Source organism: Chlamydotis macqueenii, chromosome 19 (genome assembly GCF_036417535.1).
Source record: "Chlamydotis macqueenii isolate bChlMac1 chromosome 19, bChlMac1.mat, whole genome shotgun sequence".
NCBI classification, from domain to species: domain Eukaryota; kingdom Metazoa; phylum Chordata; class Aves; order Otidiformes; family Otididae; genus Chlamydotis; species Chlamydotis macqueenii.
This window is the reverse complement of record NC_141574.1, coordinates 2,416,995-2,431,490: the sequence shown is the minus strand read 5'-3', so window position 1 is coordinate 2,431,490 and position 14,496 is coordinate 2,416,995. Positions and strand designations below refer to the sequence as shown.

The following is a 14,496-nucleotide window of genomic DNA, read 5'->3' as shown; positions in this document are numbered from 1 at the left end:
GCTGCTTTGCTCTGGCTGAGGTGTCGGGGGGCTCTGCCCTGCGGGGTCACAGCTCAGGGTTTATTTCCAGCATCTGCAGAGCCCGAGCACGGCGGGAGCGCGAGCGGGAAGAGGGGCCTGGCCAGAGGCAGGGTGCCGTGATGAGCCCGAGCAGCCCAGACCACAGGCCCCTCGGCTCCGTGTTCCCCCAGCCCTCGTTCAAGAGGAGCCGCGTAAAAGCCCCTGCTCCTGCCCGAAGGAGCGGCAGAGCTCCCTGGGGGCAGCTCAGGACGAGGGGTGACAGATTCCACTCCCGGCCACACAGCTGTAATTCATTTTCTTTTTATTAAAAGAAACTGAGGTAAGTGAAATACTTCAGCACCAGCGAGAACTGTACGTACCAAGGGCGCGCCCCTGCCCCGCTGCGTACCTGGCCCAGCCTGCGGCACGGGGGAGCACGGCCGGGACGTCAGCCGGTGACGCTGGCACGGTGCTGCCGCAGGCCTGGACCTCCACAGGGCTCCGGGGGCTTTTCTTACCGCGAGGAGGCCCACGAAAATAAAGAAGGGCAGGAAGAAGGCAGGGACCCGGGCCGGGGTCCGCCCACGGTGAGCTACGCCGCCGCCACACTCCCACCAGGCAGCCCGGCGCGGAGCCGCGCTGCGCTTCACTGCAAACACCCGCCGGGGACCACCGGCTGCAAAGAGTCCCCGTTGGAATGGGTGAAAAACCAGCTGGTGCTAAGGAAGGGGTCACCAAAACCAACTTCTCTGATATTTTCATCTTCCCAGGTGAGTAAGAGCATCCCTCCCCAGCGCCGGGCAGGCGCAGGCAGCTCCGCTCAAGCCAGCTCCTGGGCAGAGGTGAGTGATGGAGAAACAAACAACTTTGCTCAGATGCACCAGGCAGATTTCCTTTCGCAGTTACACCCCCGGGTGTATCTGACTGTCCTTTTCCCTCCCTCACCCTGGCAGGCTGTCAGCTTTCTGCTTCAGGCAGCTGCTCACACTTCCACGATGTACACACAACAGCGGGGCTGCCCCACATCCGTCATCCCTCAAAATAATGCAGGGAAGGAAGAGCGGAAACGGCTGAGCAGCTGCGTTTTGCTCTCCTGCCTCCTCCTGGAAGGGCCTTTCTCACACTTTACTGACCTGCTCTAACAGAACCGGGCACAAAGGCAAAGCCAGCGGGGATTCAGCCTCCAAAATCCTGCCCCCGCCACCTCCACCCTCCTGGGAAGCCCCGCAGCCTGCCCGGGGCGTGGGGACAGCCCTGGCCACACCGGCTCAAACGCTGGTTTTCCTCCACTTTTCCAGTAACAAGACAGACGTCTGAAACAGCAACCCCCACCGGCTGCCAGGGACAAGCGGGCTGGCGTGCGGGGGGCTCCGCTCTCCCCCAGGACGCCAGGCGGGAGGATCGCGGCTCCCGGGGGGCAGCGCCCGTCCCTGGCCGCAGCGACGCTCTCGCAGGGGCTGAGGTTGGCACTTGTCGGCACAAAGCTGCCGCTACCGGGCGAGGTGCGGAGAGAGAAGGAGGCAGGGGCACGGGGCGCGATTTAAACGAGCCCGTGCGTTGCTACGCCAAGAGCTCAGGGTGCCGGCGCACCCTTCATCACCTGGCTGCAGTGCTTTGGGGTGGCAGCCGAACAGCAAGCCGACGCCTTGGTCCAGTCACGCCTGGTTAAATAAATAAGGTACAGTTAGGCAGCCGTCACTCAGTTCTGCAGGCGCTTGTGTTTATACATTTGCCTCGTGTCTCTGGCCAAAGAACACACTTCCTCTGGTCAGTCTGATTTGAAAAAAATAGAAATGTCACTGTTCCAGTGTTTCCCTGAGCCTCCCCGTCTCGGTACAGTGGTCGCAGTTGAGCAGACAAAGGGCAATTCTGAGCTGCTTTTCTTTTTTTTTCCTCCACTGTACCAGGCAGGGGGAAGTGTGGGAAATCGATGCTCTTACGTTGAAGAAGGCGAGTCCATTGTGGAGAGGATCCGCACGATCTCGGCTCGCTGAGTGGGTGATATATGCTGGGTCATGTGCACGATCGAATCCATGGCAACCTCCGGATTGGCCTGCACCAGGCTGGAAAGGGGCGAGAGTTAAGCGACGGCAGCACCCGCACCCCAGCGCGGCCGACAGCTCCCCGTCCGGCCCCGGGGAAGGGCCGAAACACGGGGTCTGTGAGGCACCAGGCAGGGCAGCAGGCCCTCGTGCGAGCTGGCTGCGGGCAGCGCGACAGCCGTGCTCACTCGGAGGCCCCTCGTGCTGCTCCATCTGCGGTGGCAGAGCTGCTCAGACTACCAGCAGCACCATCAGAGGCTCCCCAGAGCACCCACGTCTCCCCCTCCCAGGCGCCGCAGAGCCCTGGCCCTCGCACCAGCGGGAACGACGGGAAGAGACGGCCCACGGCACAGGACATGGAACCACAGGAGCTCCGCTCCGCAGTTCAGTACTCCCCCAGCTCCCTCCAAGGCAAAGGTGCTTTAAGAGCCCTCCAGTTTAGGACATGAAAATGAACTTTTGAAAACCCCCGCTGCGCAGGGGCAGCGCGCGTGCCGCCGGCTTACCTGCGGATCTGTTTGAGGATGTAGTCCCTGGAGATGTATTTGATGTTTTCATCCACAACCGAGCGAACGCCTTCCTCCTCCGCCAGCTGTTTTTCCAGCCACTCCACCAGGTCCTTATTGCTGTCCCACAGGTACGCCTGCGAACACACCGCACGCATCACCCGGCGCGGCCCCGCGCCGCGCGCGCCCTGCTCCCCGCGCGCCCCTCCCCAGGTGCAACTGCTGGTTACTGGCAGCGGAGGCTGGCAGCCCTCTGTGGGTCGCCCGGCGCGCGTGGCTCTCATAAACACGACTGACCACGAGCAAAGTCTATCTCATTCTGCATCTTCCTCCACAAACGGGATCGAAGGGGAACCAGCGGCTGCCGCCAACCCAGCCGCGCCAGCCCCAGCCGCGTCCCAGCTGAAATCCCAGCGTCCCGCTGCGGACAGATCCCCGATTTCTGGTGAAATCCGGCTGCCCCCGCGGTGAGGGCGCTCAGAGACGCGGCTGATCCCGGGCTTCTCCCAGTGCCGAGCTGTCACGGGAGCCAGGAGTCCCCGTCACCCCGCGCCGGTGTCCCCCGGGGACCGCGGGATGCCCGAGCCAGCCCAGGAGGCCGGGGTGTCCGCAGCCCTGCGCAGCCTGGCCAACAAACCCTTTTTTCCTTTGGCCCGCTCATTTCACCCGGTGCTTGCCAGGTAGCTGACCACATAATAACTCAGGAGTGCGCTGGACGCCTCATAGCCTTCTCGCTCCTCTCTCCTCCTCTCATTTTCTTTACAAATCATTTAAGAATCGTTTTGTTAATGGTTTCCGGAAAAGCAAGTACCACCATTAGCACTCATTCATATTTATGTCATTTTATTTGGGTAATTAAACACAAAGCTCGTCATTTAAAGGTGCACTATCCTTCTCTGTTATCACTAACGAAGCCAAAGTCGGAATGCCAATGAGCTCGGCGCAGCAACGCAGCGCGGGGCGCGGGTGCAGACCCCGGCAGCCACGGGCAGCGGAGCAACCACGGCTCCAGCCGGGAATCCCGACCACCTCCGACCCCCGTGGCCGTCCCCGTGGCCCGCCCGGGCGCAGGGCGATTTCGGGGGCTGGCCGGGGAGTGGGAGCCAGGAGTGCGCGACGGATGGCGGCACTCAAAGGCGAAGCGTGTTTGCTAAGAGCGGCAGCGGCGAGGGCAGCAGAAAACCTCCCTGAGCAGGACTCTGCTCCACCGCACGCGACGGGTTCCTCCAGCCGCGCCACCTGGCATCGCCTCGCCACCCCCGCTCTCCAGCACAGCGACGCCTGCCCCTCCCCAGCCCCAGCCCACCACAGCCTGCCCACAGCGGGTTCTCCCCGTCCTTGCCCGTACCAGGGAAGAGCACAAGGGCGGCACTGGCACTGACCAGCCTCCTCACTGCTCCCCCTTTATTTACATATTTAATTACCAGTCTCCAAAGTCCAAGCAATTGTTTCCCCCTTCCCTGGGACTCTGGCGGGTGGCGCTCCTTCCCCGCGTCGACGAAGGTGTTGCTACACCCACGGGTGAGGGCCGGCACCGCCGGGAGGACGCCCGAAGCGCAGACCCCGTTGCAGCCCCCAGCAGCAGACCCGCCTCACGCTTTAATAAAAAACCTGGGATTTTTGTTTCTTTCACACTGGGTATATGGCTGCCTTAAAACAGTGATGGCACCTCAACCTCAGGATTTTGCCTATTTAATTGTTTTTCCTTATTATTGTTTTAAACTTGTCAGGTTTTGCTCCTTGCTTCTGCCCCGAGACACGACAGAAACGCTCCCTGCATGCAAAGTAGGGCACTTCGGAAAAATCCAGGGAAGGGGGAAAAAAAAAAAAACCCAAGCAGCTGCCTTACAGTTGCAGACCTGCATAAAGCTAGATTTACCCGAGAATCCCAACGCTTTTAGTTTAGGAGAATATTTAATACTCTTATTAATCATTTTTAATCCGTTTGCTTTTAATTAAGAAACAGCATGATGCTTTCCTATCAACATATGCCAGGGAGCAGATTAATTGTGGCTTAAGATAACTCTCCTTGATTGGTGTAATGTATTAGCTAACGAGATGCCTGCTTTTAAAGATGCTCAGACACCACCTTGGAAAGCTTGCTGCCCTCCAGAGAACAGTTCCCCCCCTTTTCTGGAACCCCTGAGTGTTCGTGACTTTAAAAATAGAACAAAATAAAATAAAATAAAATAAAAAAAATAAAGAACTCGGATTGGAGAGCTGTGACAAAACCAGCCTAAGAGCAGCTCCAGAGATTGCTCTTCAGAGACTGCCAGCTTCAGAGCTGGCGCACAATGAGAGGAGAAATCCTCAGCGCGGCTATCAGGTGAGGGCTGTGGCTGGCGCCGAGGCGAGCCGCAGCCCAAGCCCCGGCGCTGGGATGGCGCAGCGGACCCCCAGCCCTGCCCTCGACGGCGTGCTGCTGCGCGGGGCGTCAAAGCACCGTGCAACCCGGTGTAGCCACGGCCCGCTCTGCAAGCAGCGGGACGGGGGCAAGAGAGCCTGGCCGTATATCTGCCCCACAAAATGTAAAAAGAAAATAAAAACCCTGCTTTCACATCCCCAGGGTACGCAGGGACTGCTCTGGAGCAGGAGCAGCTCCACAGCGCTATTGTGGGCACGCTGCGCGCAGAAACAAGGAGCGGGTCATGCTCGGGGCGGGTGCACGGAGCACCTGTTGTGGCTCCCGGGGTTTCTTGCGCCAGCTCTGCCGGCAGCAGCACCCCTGCGCAGCCTTCGCCCCACACGCTGCCCTGCCTCGCTCTGCGCAGAGAGCTGCTCGTCGCTGTGAGATCCTCAGATTTTCATAGCAACGGTGCTACGTGCTTGGGAAAAGCCTGGTTTGCTTTTCTGGCCTGCTATAAAAAGCGTCCCCACAAACCAGAAGTTCTCCCTCATCACCTAAAACGGTTTTGGCCATTACGATTACAAACCAGAGACAAAACTGCTTTTCCATTTACCTTCACTGTCCCTTCAACCTCCACGAACCAGCGCCTCAGCATAGCCTGGATCTGCCCGTCCGTCAGCTCAGGGTTGGCATCGTGGATCTTCCTCTTGACCACATCTTCTAGAAGAAGACGTCTTAATCTCCAGTAGAAGAAGGTACGGGAAGTTTTCCAGTCTAGAATGTCCTGTCCAAGAGACAAGTGGAGAAGGAGAAATGAGTGAGGGACAACACTTACGAGGAGAAGTATAGATGCTTTATTCCCAACGGCAAAAAAAGGCTTGCACTCGTTATATACTTAGTGGTATCGCTTGTGCAAGGGAAATTCAAAGACTCCCACGTCTGAGCTCTGAAGACTTCCACCCTGCCATACCAGAAGGCACATCCAGCCCCCTCTGTCACCCAGAAATCTGCTCCCTTCTGCAAAAAGAGAGACAGCTCCCCAGATGAGCAGCACAGCCCAGGACACGGGCATCCGGGGAGAGGGAACCAGGCAAATCCTATGGGCCAGGGTTCAAACCCTGACGTGACAGCAGCCCTTCCCGTCGCCGAGGGTGCCCAGGGGCACAGCCTCACCACGCTCCCCGCCTCCCCTTGCTGCCAGGGCAGGCTGCGGTGCGCTCTCGGGGGGTTTGATGTGGTTGCTAGTGAGCTCACGGTGAAATCTAGAAAACGTGGGGTCTCAAACGGACAGGGATCAGGTAAAGGTGCTAAAAAACATGACGGGCTTGTGTTCCGGGCCAGAAAAGAGCTGGTGGAGTGGCAAGAGTCACGGGGGCAGAGGTTTGCAAGCAGCAGCTTGCCCCACGGGAGACCGCCCTTTCCCAGGTGTCAGACCCTCCGACGGCGTCCCCGAGGAAAGCCCCGCCGTACTCACAGTTATGGCGCCCTTCTCCTGCATCCTGCCCGGCGTGTCGTGCAGGTCGGCAAACTGCATGGCTACCTGGTGGTAGATGGGAACGAGGAACTCCTCCCGCTCCTTCAGCTTGGTGTCCAGCTCTTTTCGCTCCGCGGGGCTCAGCTCGGGGGTACCTACGAGCAGGCAGAGCCCGTCAGAGAGCCCGGCGGGGCGGGACAGAGGGCTGTCCGAGGGCTGCTGCGCGGAGGACGGGCGCGCAGCTCCGGGCAGCCCCGAGGGAGAATGGAGGTGTCGTCTGCCCCTGCGTACAGGCCAGACCCGGGCTGCGTTTGGCCAGGACCAACGCCAGACCATCATCTCCCAGCCACGCCAAGCTGAGTCTTGAGTCAAAGGTAAGTGTTCCGGTCCAGACTGCCTGCCACAAATTCAGGCAAGAGCTCCGGAGGAGCTTTCACCATGGGGACTCTATTCCATTTAAATGCCGACGAGCGGAGCCATCAATTCAGTGACACTTACTGGACTTACTCCTAAAAAAGAACAACGCCGCAACACACAGTTCATTTAGCAGGAAGCACGGACAAGGTAAAACCACCTACACAGTCTCAAGTTTTCCTGCGGGCTGGCTCCTGCCAGCAGCCGTTAGAGCCACGGCCTCGTTAAGGAAAACACACCAGTCATGCTGCAGACACCAAAACCGCTCACGTTCACCCGACCAGTGATCAGCACACACTGGTCTCCACCACGGACTACCCTGATGGACAAGAATAAAACTGTGTCAAGAAGATAACGTCCTGTGCAGTTAGTAATTTTTAATTTTTTTTTAAAGCATTCAGCTCAGATAAAGTGAACTTTGATTAAAACAAAAACGTGCATTAAATGGTTTCTGATTCATTTTGGAATTCCCTGACCCAGGCTAAGCCAGGAAGGGGAAACACATCGCTGCGGGCGCCTGCCGCCGCAGAATGAGGAGCTCCTTCCCCGGCTGCCCCCTTACCGAACTGGGAACGTACCTCCCCTCTCTCCCCGTAACGGGGCACGGGGCGCGTAACCGTAAGCGCAGCTCTCCACTCAGCCCGCAGTAATTTCCACCAGGTCAAAGTTGGCCCAGAAGTAGGCTGATGCCTCTCCACTGCCTCACCAACGCATGCGTGAGGTCCTTGTGCAGAGGCAGAGGATTCGGAGCCGGTCTGAGTTCAATTTAAGCAAAGATTGCAATCTGAGCCAAATTATACGGTACAGGATCTATCTACTGAATTGCGCTGTTTCCTAACCTCCTGCCCATACCAGAAGCTCTGGTTGCAAGTTCACGGCCTCGGGGACAGCTGCCTGCCACCCGCCTCCCCTTCTGACGCCCAGGGCGCTGGCGATCTGGAGCCGCGTCACAGAAGAGTCCTGCTGGAAGCACTGGTGGGTCCTAACATCCCACCGTCCAAGGGCACCTTCCATTCAAATGTTAATCTAACCGCCCCTGCGCCGGGGAGACGGCAAGCGCGACCGCTCTTCAGCATACGGAGGGGAGCTGGGCTCTGCCACAAAGCGCTGTCCTGCCCAGGAGCACAAGAAATCAATGGCAGAACCTGGGACAAAAGCTGGAGCCATGATGCAGCCAGAGGAAGCCGCTCCTCCCCTTGCCATCCCGCAGCCCGTGTACCACGACCGCATTTTGCGGTGCGTTGTTTCTGATCTTTCTCCCTTGGGAAGGAATGTCAATGGGATGAAATGCAACATCTACCGCTACACCAGCACCTCTTGTTACAGTGCCACACCTCCAGGCCGGGTGACGCGGACGGTGACGGCCCAGGGGAGGCAGGAGGAGAGGCTTCCAAAAGCCCCAACGAGAAGGAACACGTTCACACAGGGCAAAACCAAGTGGCAGGGCCCGTTGCCACAGGAGGTCCCGAGTGCCAAAGAGATACAAACGGGCTCACAGAAAGCCATCAGAGAAATTCATGCAAGGAAAGTCCTTCGCAGGCTTCTAAGCACGAAGACGCAGATACAAATCTGTTCTCAAGAAGCCTCTAAACCACAGGACTGCTGGAAGCCTGCGTTTGCATGACGGCTCCGCTCTTTCCCCGGCACGGGCGGCTGACCTCCCACGGCCGCCACGACGCAGGGCCGAAGGACCCGAGGGCCCCGGGGCTCCCACCCTCTCACCGGCGGGCGCAGCGCCGCAGCGGCTCACGCACGGCACGGCGACACCGGGGCTTTGGCTCAGACCCACCTCTGGGGGCCCGGCGCACGCGGGCCCTGTTCTTTTCCTCTTTGCACCTTTCTCTCCTTTCACCCTCCTCCCGGGGTTTCTCCGACAGGCCTGAACACGCGCACGTGCATTTCCAAGCCCCAGGCCAGCCACACGGCGATTCTTTCAAGGGAAGCAATGTTTTTATGTGCCTACCGATGTTATAAATGCCACCTAACCTTTCAAACGCTAGCAAGAAGGTTTTAATTAAGAGAAGCGACTCTCACAACCTTCAGAATAAAAAATTATCTGTATTTATCCATGCTGAATTCCCAGGTTCCTACACCTCTCTGTTTTAAATGGCAGCGCGCGCACTTAAGCCAGCGACGCTCGTGTATTCCGGCCGACCCGCCGCGTACAGCCAAACCAGCCAGGCCCGGTAATGATTTAGGTGAGATTAACAAATATGTCAATGTCTATTTTCTGCTTAATTTAAAGGCAGCGTCTATAAAGATTTTTGACTTCTGAACCCTGTTCTCCTGGAAGAAAGGAGGTAACAATGAGGAGGGGGGATAAAGAGTGATTATCCCATCATCGATCGTTTGTCAGGAGCATTTCTTATTCACTGGACTATTGTAAAAAGCTAAGCTCTCGATCAATCCCGTAAGCCCCCTGTACAATTAAATATCTTGGAATGGTTTTCTTTCTTTCCTAGTCAGATCTCGAGGCCTCGGGGTTTTTCAGAAAGCTGGGGCTTTATTTATTTATTTCTCAGAAAAAAAAGAAGTCTCCTTCCACAAATCTTACACTGGCAGGGAGAGGGGAAGTAAAATATGGGATTCCTTTGCTCTGAAGGTACTTGACAGTTAATGAAACTGTTGAAGTTTAAATCATAGGAACATTATAGACCTCTAGCTATGGATCGGCTGCTGATCAATAGGGAAACCAAAGCCGCAGCGCTCCGAGACGGCCGCGTCGCAACGCAAACAGCGAGCGCAGCAGGCTCTGGCGCGCAGGCAAGAGCAGAGGACGACTCCAAGGAAGAACGAACGCGCGTGACCTTCCTGACTCGGCAGGCAGCGCGGGACACTGTCTACAGCAGCGCTCTGAGTGCCATAAAATGTCCCATTTATCTTGAATTGCAGTTTGCTCCGCGGTCTCCGCGCACGCTTGTGTATATAGCGCCGGCACCATCGCAGCCATCGGCGTGACCGCGAGAGGCCAGGTCCTAATCCGGCTCTCGGCACCTTCAGATCCTGCCCGTGGTGGTGAACGCACCAAGCCCTCTTCATTCTATGCTGCCTTTGCTTTTTTCTTCTTTTGATCCACAGCAAAACTGCCTTAAACAAGCTGAAAAAATACCCCGGGGAAGCAGTAACACTGGGGTACCAAAAACCTCAGAGCTTTTGGGAAACGCCAAACCCCCCGGTTGCCAAACCAAGCCCCTTACCCGCGCCGCAGAGAAGCACGCCCCGCCGCCGCCGCCGCCGCAGGGACGCGCGGGCACGCTTTCCAGCCCGCCGTGGTGGAGGAAGGCTTCCGAGGGGTCGCCCTCCCCGCGCAGCCAGACGGAAAAGCTGTGCGATAAATCCACAGCGAGACCTCTCCCGTAAAGCGCTCCAATACCAAACGGTGATTTATACTCCTCTCCAAAAGTTAAGGGAAAGCGTCGCGGCAGGGAACGCAACACCTAAACTATTTTGATTTGTGCCCCATTAAACAACAAAAAAAAACCCCTCTGGAGGCAGCGGGGTCTCCGCACGCCCCTCAGCGTGTCCGTGGCACAGGGAGCCGCGGCGGCAGGGCGCGGGCTGCCTCTAATAAAGTTCCTGCCAGCCGGAAACGGCTCAGCAGGACCATGAATCACAGCTTCCCATAACATTCGGTAGCGAAGTGCTTTTTTTAAATATGACCAGTTTAACAGGTTAGACAAAATGACTTCAAGAAGTGTTATTGTAGGTTCCCTCCGACTGCAGAAAGCCAGGCAGCTTCTGAATCAATTTGATGGGTTACGGCTCCTAAGCTGTTAAAACGTGGGATTTTCTCCCTCGCCCTCGGCACGCAGCCTCCGCACGGCCAAGCGCTTGTCCATTTTCTTGCCTCTTCCTCAAACACGCACTCAAAGAGCCGGGCAAAGCCCAGCACCAAGGCCCCCGACCCCACCGATCTGTGGAGATGGCCTCACGCTTACTCTCAGACTCCGCACGCCGAGAGCCGGGCTGAGCAGCTGGCTTCAACCCGGGCTCCAGCCCACCACACCCTGGTTACGACGGCTCCATCGAAACTCCACGCCAGCAACAATAATGCTTCCACCCGAACCTCACCTGCTCCTCCTCTGCCTTTAACGAAGCTCCTGCCAGACAAAAATTTAGCAAAGGCAGCAGGAATGCCAGCCGCGCGCAGGCCGCCCAGGCAGCACAGCTCCCACCCCGGCCGAGGGGCTGCGCGGCGGGGAGGAGGAAGGTCACTCATCACCGCCCACGTCCCTGGAGAGACAGGCATTTTTGGATCGTCGCTTGTTTCGTTAAATGAGACTGCTTGTAATTGCTTCACTTAATATTCAGCAGGATTTATGTTACAAAGGTGCGGTACGAAACAGCAGTGAAGGTCACCCATGCTCACGACACGGGCTGGAAATGGCCTCGTACAGCCGCGCCGTGCGACGTTCCAGCCTTGTCCTCTCCAGCCCTCCGCTCCGAAGGCCTCGCTGCCACCAGAGCCAACGGGCAAAGTGCGGCAGGCAGGTAATTCCCCAAAATTCCTGCTCTGGGGGAAACAGCCACAGTGCTCCTGGGAGGATATTCGAGTTGTCACGAAGGAGCGGACAGAAAGCAGCACTTGCTCTTCCAGACCCAGGATTGTGAATTAACACTTCAAATGCAGCAGCCCTTGCGTACAGAAGCGGTCACTGGAAACCAGCATCCCCTAAAACGACAAAGTTACAGCGGCACTGACTGCGTTCGTCCCAGACTTCCTGAGGGATGGGATCGCCACAGCAGCATTTTTCTGAGTTCTTGCTCAAGAAAACAACTGGCATTGTGATTAATTACAACACTGAACGAACACCCCCCAGGAAAGAATTACTGGACTTCAGCGCCGCAATCGAACTTTCCGAGCGAGGCCCGGAACCAGACAGGTCATGGGATGGGAGGTTTCAGCCACTCCAGAAGCAAGGCTGGGTCAGGGTCTCTGTCCCCAGGCCACCAGCACAGCCCTCACCGGGCGGTGCAGCCAGGGCCGACAGGGACCCGCGGGATCAGTTCCGGTGCCGCAGCCACGGACCGACTGGGAATATCACCTGTGGGAAGCAGAGGGCTGCCCACTTTCACTACGAACACCTGAGAGGAGAAAGGTGAAAATGTCATATCCAGTCCTGCTCTAACTGGAGCCATTTTGCCATTCCTCTCATCCACATTCCACCAAATTTTTGCATCATTACACTGTGCCTCAGACACCCTACACGCCTAGAATCGGCACGACAAAGCTGGTTTTCATTCCACTGCTCCGTGTTTTACTCTAAGTATAATAAATAAGGAAAATGAAATTGAATCTCCATATTTTTAACTACGGCCTGAGGCTCACGGCCTGGATCGCTCCCACATTCCCAGGAACCCCCGTCCCCCTCGCGCAGCGATGTGCCGGTGGGCAGGACCGGGGCCATCCTTTCCCTCCCTGCCCTTTGCTCCGCGCCGCTCGCTGCGTTGCCATACCGTGACTCTGAGTGACGTTTTAATAAAACACGGGGCTAATCAACACTTCAGCAACAGTGCCGGGGAATGGATAATGAACAGATTTATGTCAAATTATTCCATATCTGCCAGCCTTCCCGGCTCGCGCACTCCCCAGTTGCTGGTCCAGCCCCAGCATCTCAAGCGCCTGGGATGGGACCGCAGCCGCTGCCTCCCCAGCCCTCTGCAACAGGCGCATCTTGGAGAGCATCTCCCTTTCCCGGCCGCTCAGCAGCTCCAGGGAGGGATGACAGCCATTCAGGGGTTAAAGAGAGGCAGTGAACCCCCAGCTAATGAGTAAGAATTCAGCAGGCAGTGTAAGATAAATGGAGCTTTCTCTGCTTCTGCTGGAGTCAGCATGAACTGCGGCCCTGCGGCTTGTTTGTGGCAAATGGAGTGCGCGAAATATCAAAGGGCAGTGATCCAGAAGAAGACCGACTTTGACAAATTTTAAATTGGCCAGAAAGAAAACCAGAAAAAAAAAAAGAAAAAAAAAAAAATTATGCAATTCACCGTGTCCTGCAATCTCGGCTTTCCTGCTATGGCACGGAATTAGTGGCAAAACAGCAGCAGCGCTGGCGATGCTGGGAGCAATTACCAGCCATCGGAGTGAGATGCTTATCAGCCAGTGAGGCTTTTAGAGCCCTGGGTATGTACAGTTGTAAGTGACTTGCTCTTGTGTTGCAGTCATTTTAATTAAAGTGTATGGAGTTTGCTGGGAGTAATTACCCTGTAGAGGAAGAGAGGAAAAAAAACCCTGAACTGCCTCCTCGCATAGCGCTGCGTTGGATTTTTGAGACTGCTGGCAGAAATCTCTTTCCCCCCTTTCTTCCTGTATTTTTCCCGAGGATGCTGGGGCAGGTCCCAGCGGCGCGATCCAAGGGTGCTCTGCAGGCGTCTCGCACCCAGCTGGGGTGACGGACCCTCTGCAGGGGCCACCCTCTGCTCCCCACCTTCCTCCACCTCGGGATTTAAACACTCCAGCCGTTCTCTTTGTCCCCAGCCCGTGACTGCTCCTGCGAGAGGATTCATCCGCAGTCGCCGCGCAGGAGACACCATTACGGTCTGTTCGTCGGCAGAGCCAGTGGTTTTTGTGGCGAGGTGAAGGTAAATAACTCTCAGAGACAGCGCCCCAGCCGTGGTGCCATTCATCCGCGTGGGCCCGCGCTGACCGCTCGGCGTAGTGCCTTCTCTAACCACACATCTGATTCCTCCTTCCCCTGGAGAGGCAGCTCTCCCGCAGCGGCGCACACGCCTGCAGAAGGTGAGGCTGTGAGCCCTGACTGCGCAAGGAACGCGACCGCAGCCTTTAAACTGCGACGCTTCGAACGCCTCTGGAGAGCATTTGTTGGGACCCCGCGCTGCGTCTCCACAATTTGGTGTTGCCACGCTATCCGTTTGCTCCTAAAGGGACACTGCCAAGTCTAACAGAGGTCACAAGTGAAAGGAATCTCTACAAACACTAAAGCTGGTTTTTAATCCCCGCGGATGCGGGCAGACAGCGAGCACATCCATCCATCTGGGGGTCTGCGTCTGCCCTCTCTGCAGTAACACACCGTGAACTCAGATAAAACCGCTGCCTTGCGCTGGTCTGCCAAACTCAAACACCTGCTCACCCGCTTCTCGCCCAGAAAGCAATCGGCACAGTGAGAGAAAACAAAGGGAGTGTCAAAATACTGTCATTAAAAAAGAGAAAACATCTTTGATGCTACCAAAGCCATCGGTAAGAACCCGGTTTTCAGCAAGCGGTCTGATCCTTAACACTCCCCTTTACAATTATCGTTCTCTTTCCAAGGCATATCATGGTTGTTTCATATATAAATTAAAAAAAGCCAAATAATAAAACGTAACTGCAGCAATAGCCACGATCTATCAGTCATTTGCAGAATGCTTTTCCTCCCGAAGGACCCCAAAAGGCTTTAGGAATTCAAACCATACCCACGAAGCACGCTCCTTCCACTACTGAAATGCAGTCAATTTTGGAGGTAAAGAGAGGCTCGGTAAGATTATATTCTTGCAGTAAGAGCTAGTAAAGAGCTATTTAAAGAGTCCGTTCCCCTGAGAGAGTGCATATCTGATTTTAAGTGCATTTTGCTGAACGCTCTGTATTTTGGGTTGCTGGGTGTATACCAGGCACTGGGTCACCTGGAGCGACGGGCGCAGTAATAACACACACGCAGTGACGCGCTAGCCACCGAGCCCTGCAGATCGCCCCGTATTCTACTGAGAAGGCAAGGA

The 14,496-nt window shown here is 56.5% G+C and overlaps 1 protein-coding gene across 7 annotated transcripts in view; it reads right to left on the bottom strand.

Moving 5' to 3' along the window:
- Positions 1-316: 316 nt before the first annotated feature.
- ACACA (acetyl-CoA carboxylase alpha) overlaps positions 317-14,496 on the bottom strand; it is a 129,186-nt gene continuing 115,006 nt past the window's right edge. For all 7 annotated transcript variants that reach the window (XM_086763185.1, XM_086763184.1, XM_086763187.1 and 4 more), the window contains 4 exons: positions 6,370-6,524; positions 5,509-5,679; positions 2,549-2,685; positions 317-2,063 (listed from right to left, as the gene is read on the bottom strand). In XM_086763185.1, the coding sequence (XP_086619311.1) occupies positions 1,937-2,063; positions 2,549-2,685; positions 5,509-5,679; positions 6,370-6,524 (590 nt within the window). In that variant the 3' untranslated portion in view covers positions 317-1,936. The remainder of the gene's footprint in view (positions 2,064-2,548; positions 2,686-5,508; positions 5,680-6,369; positions 6,525-14,496) is intronic.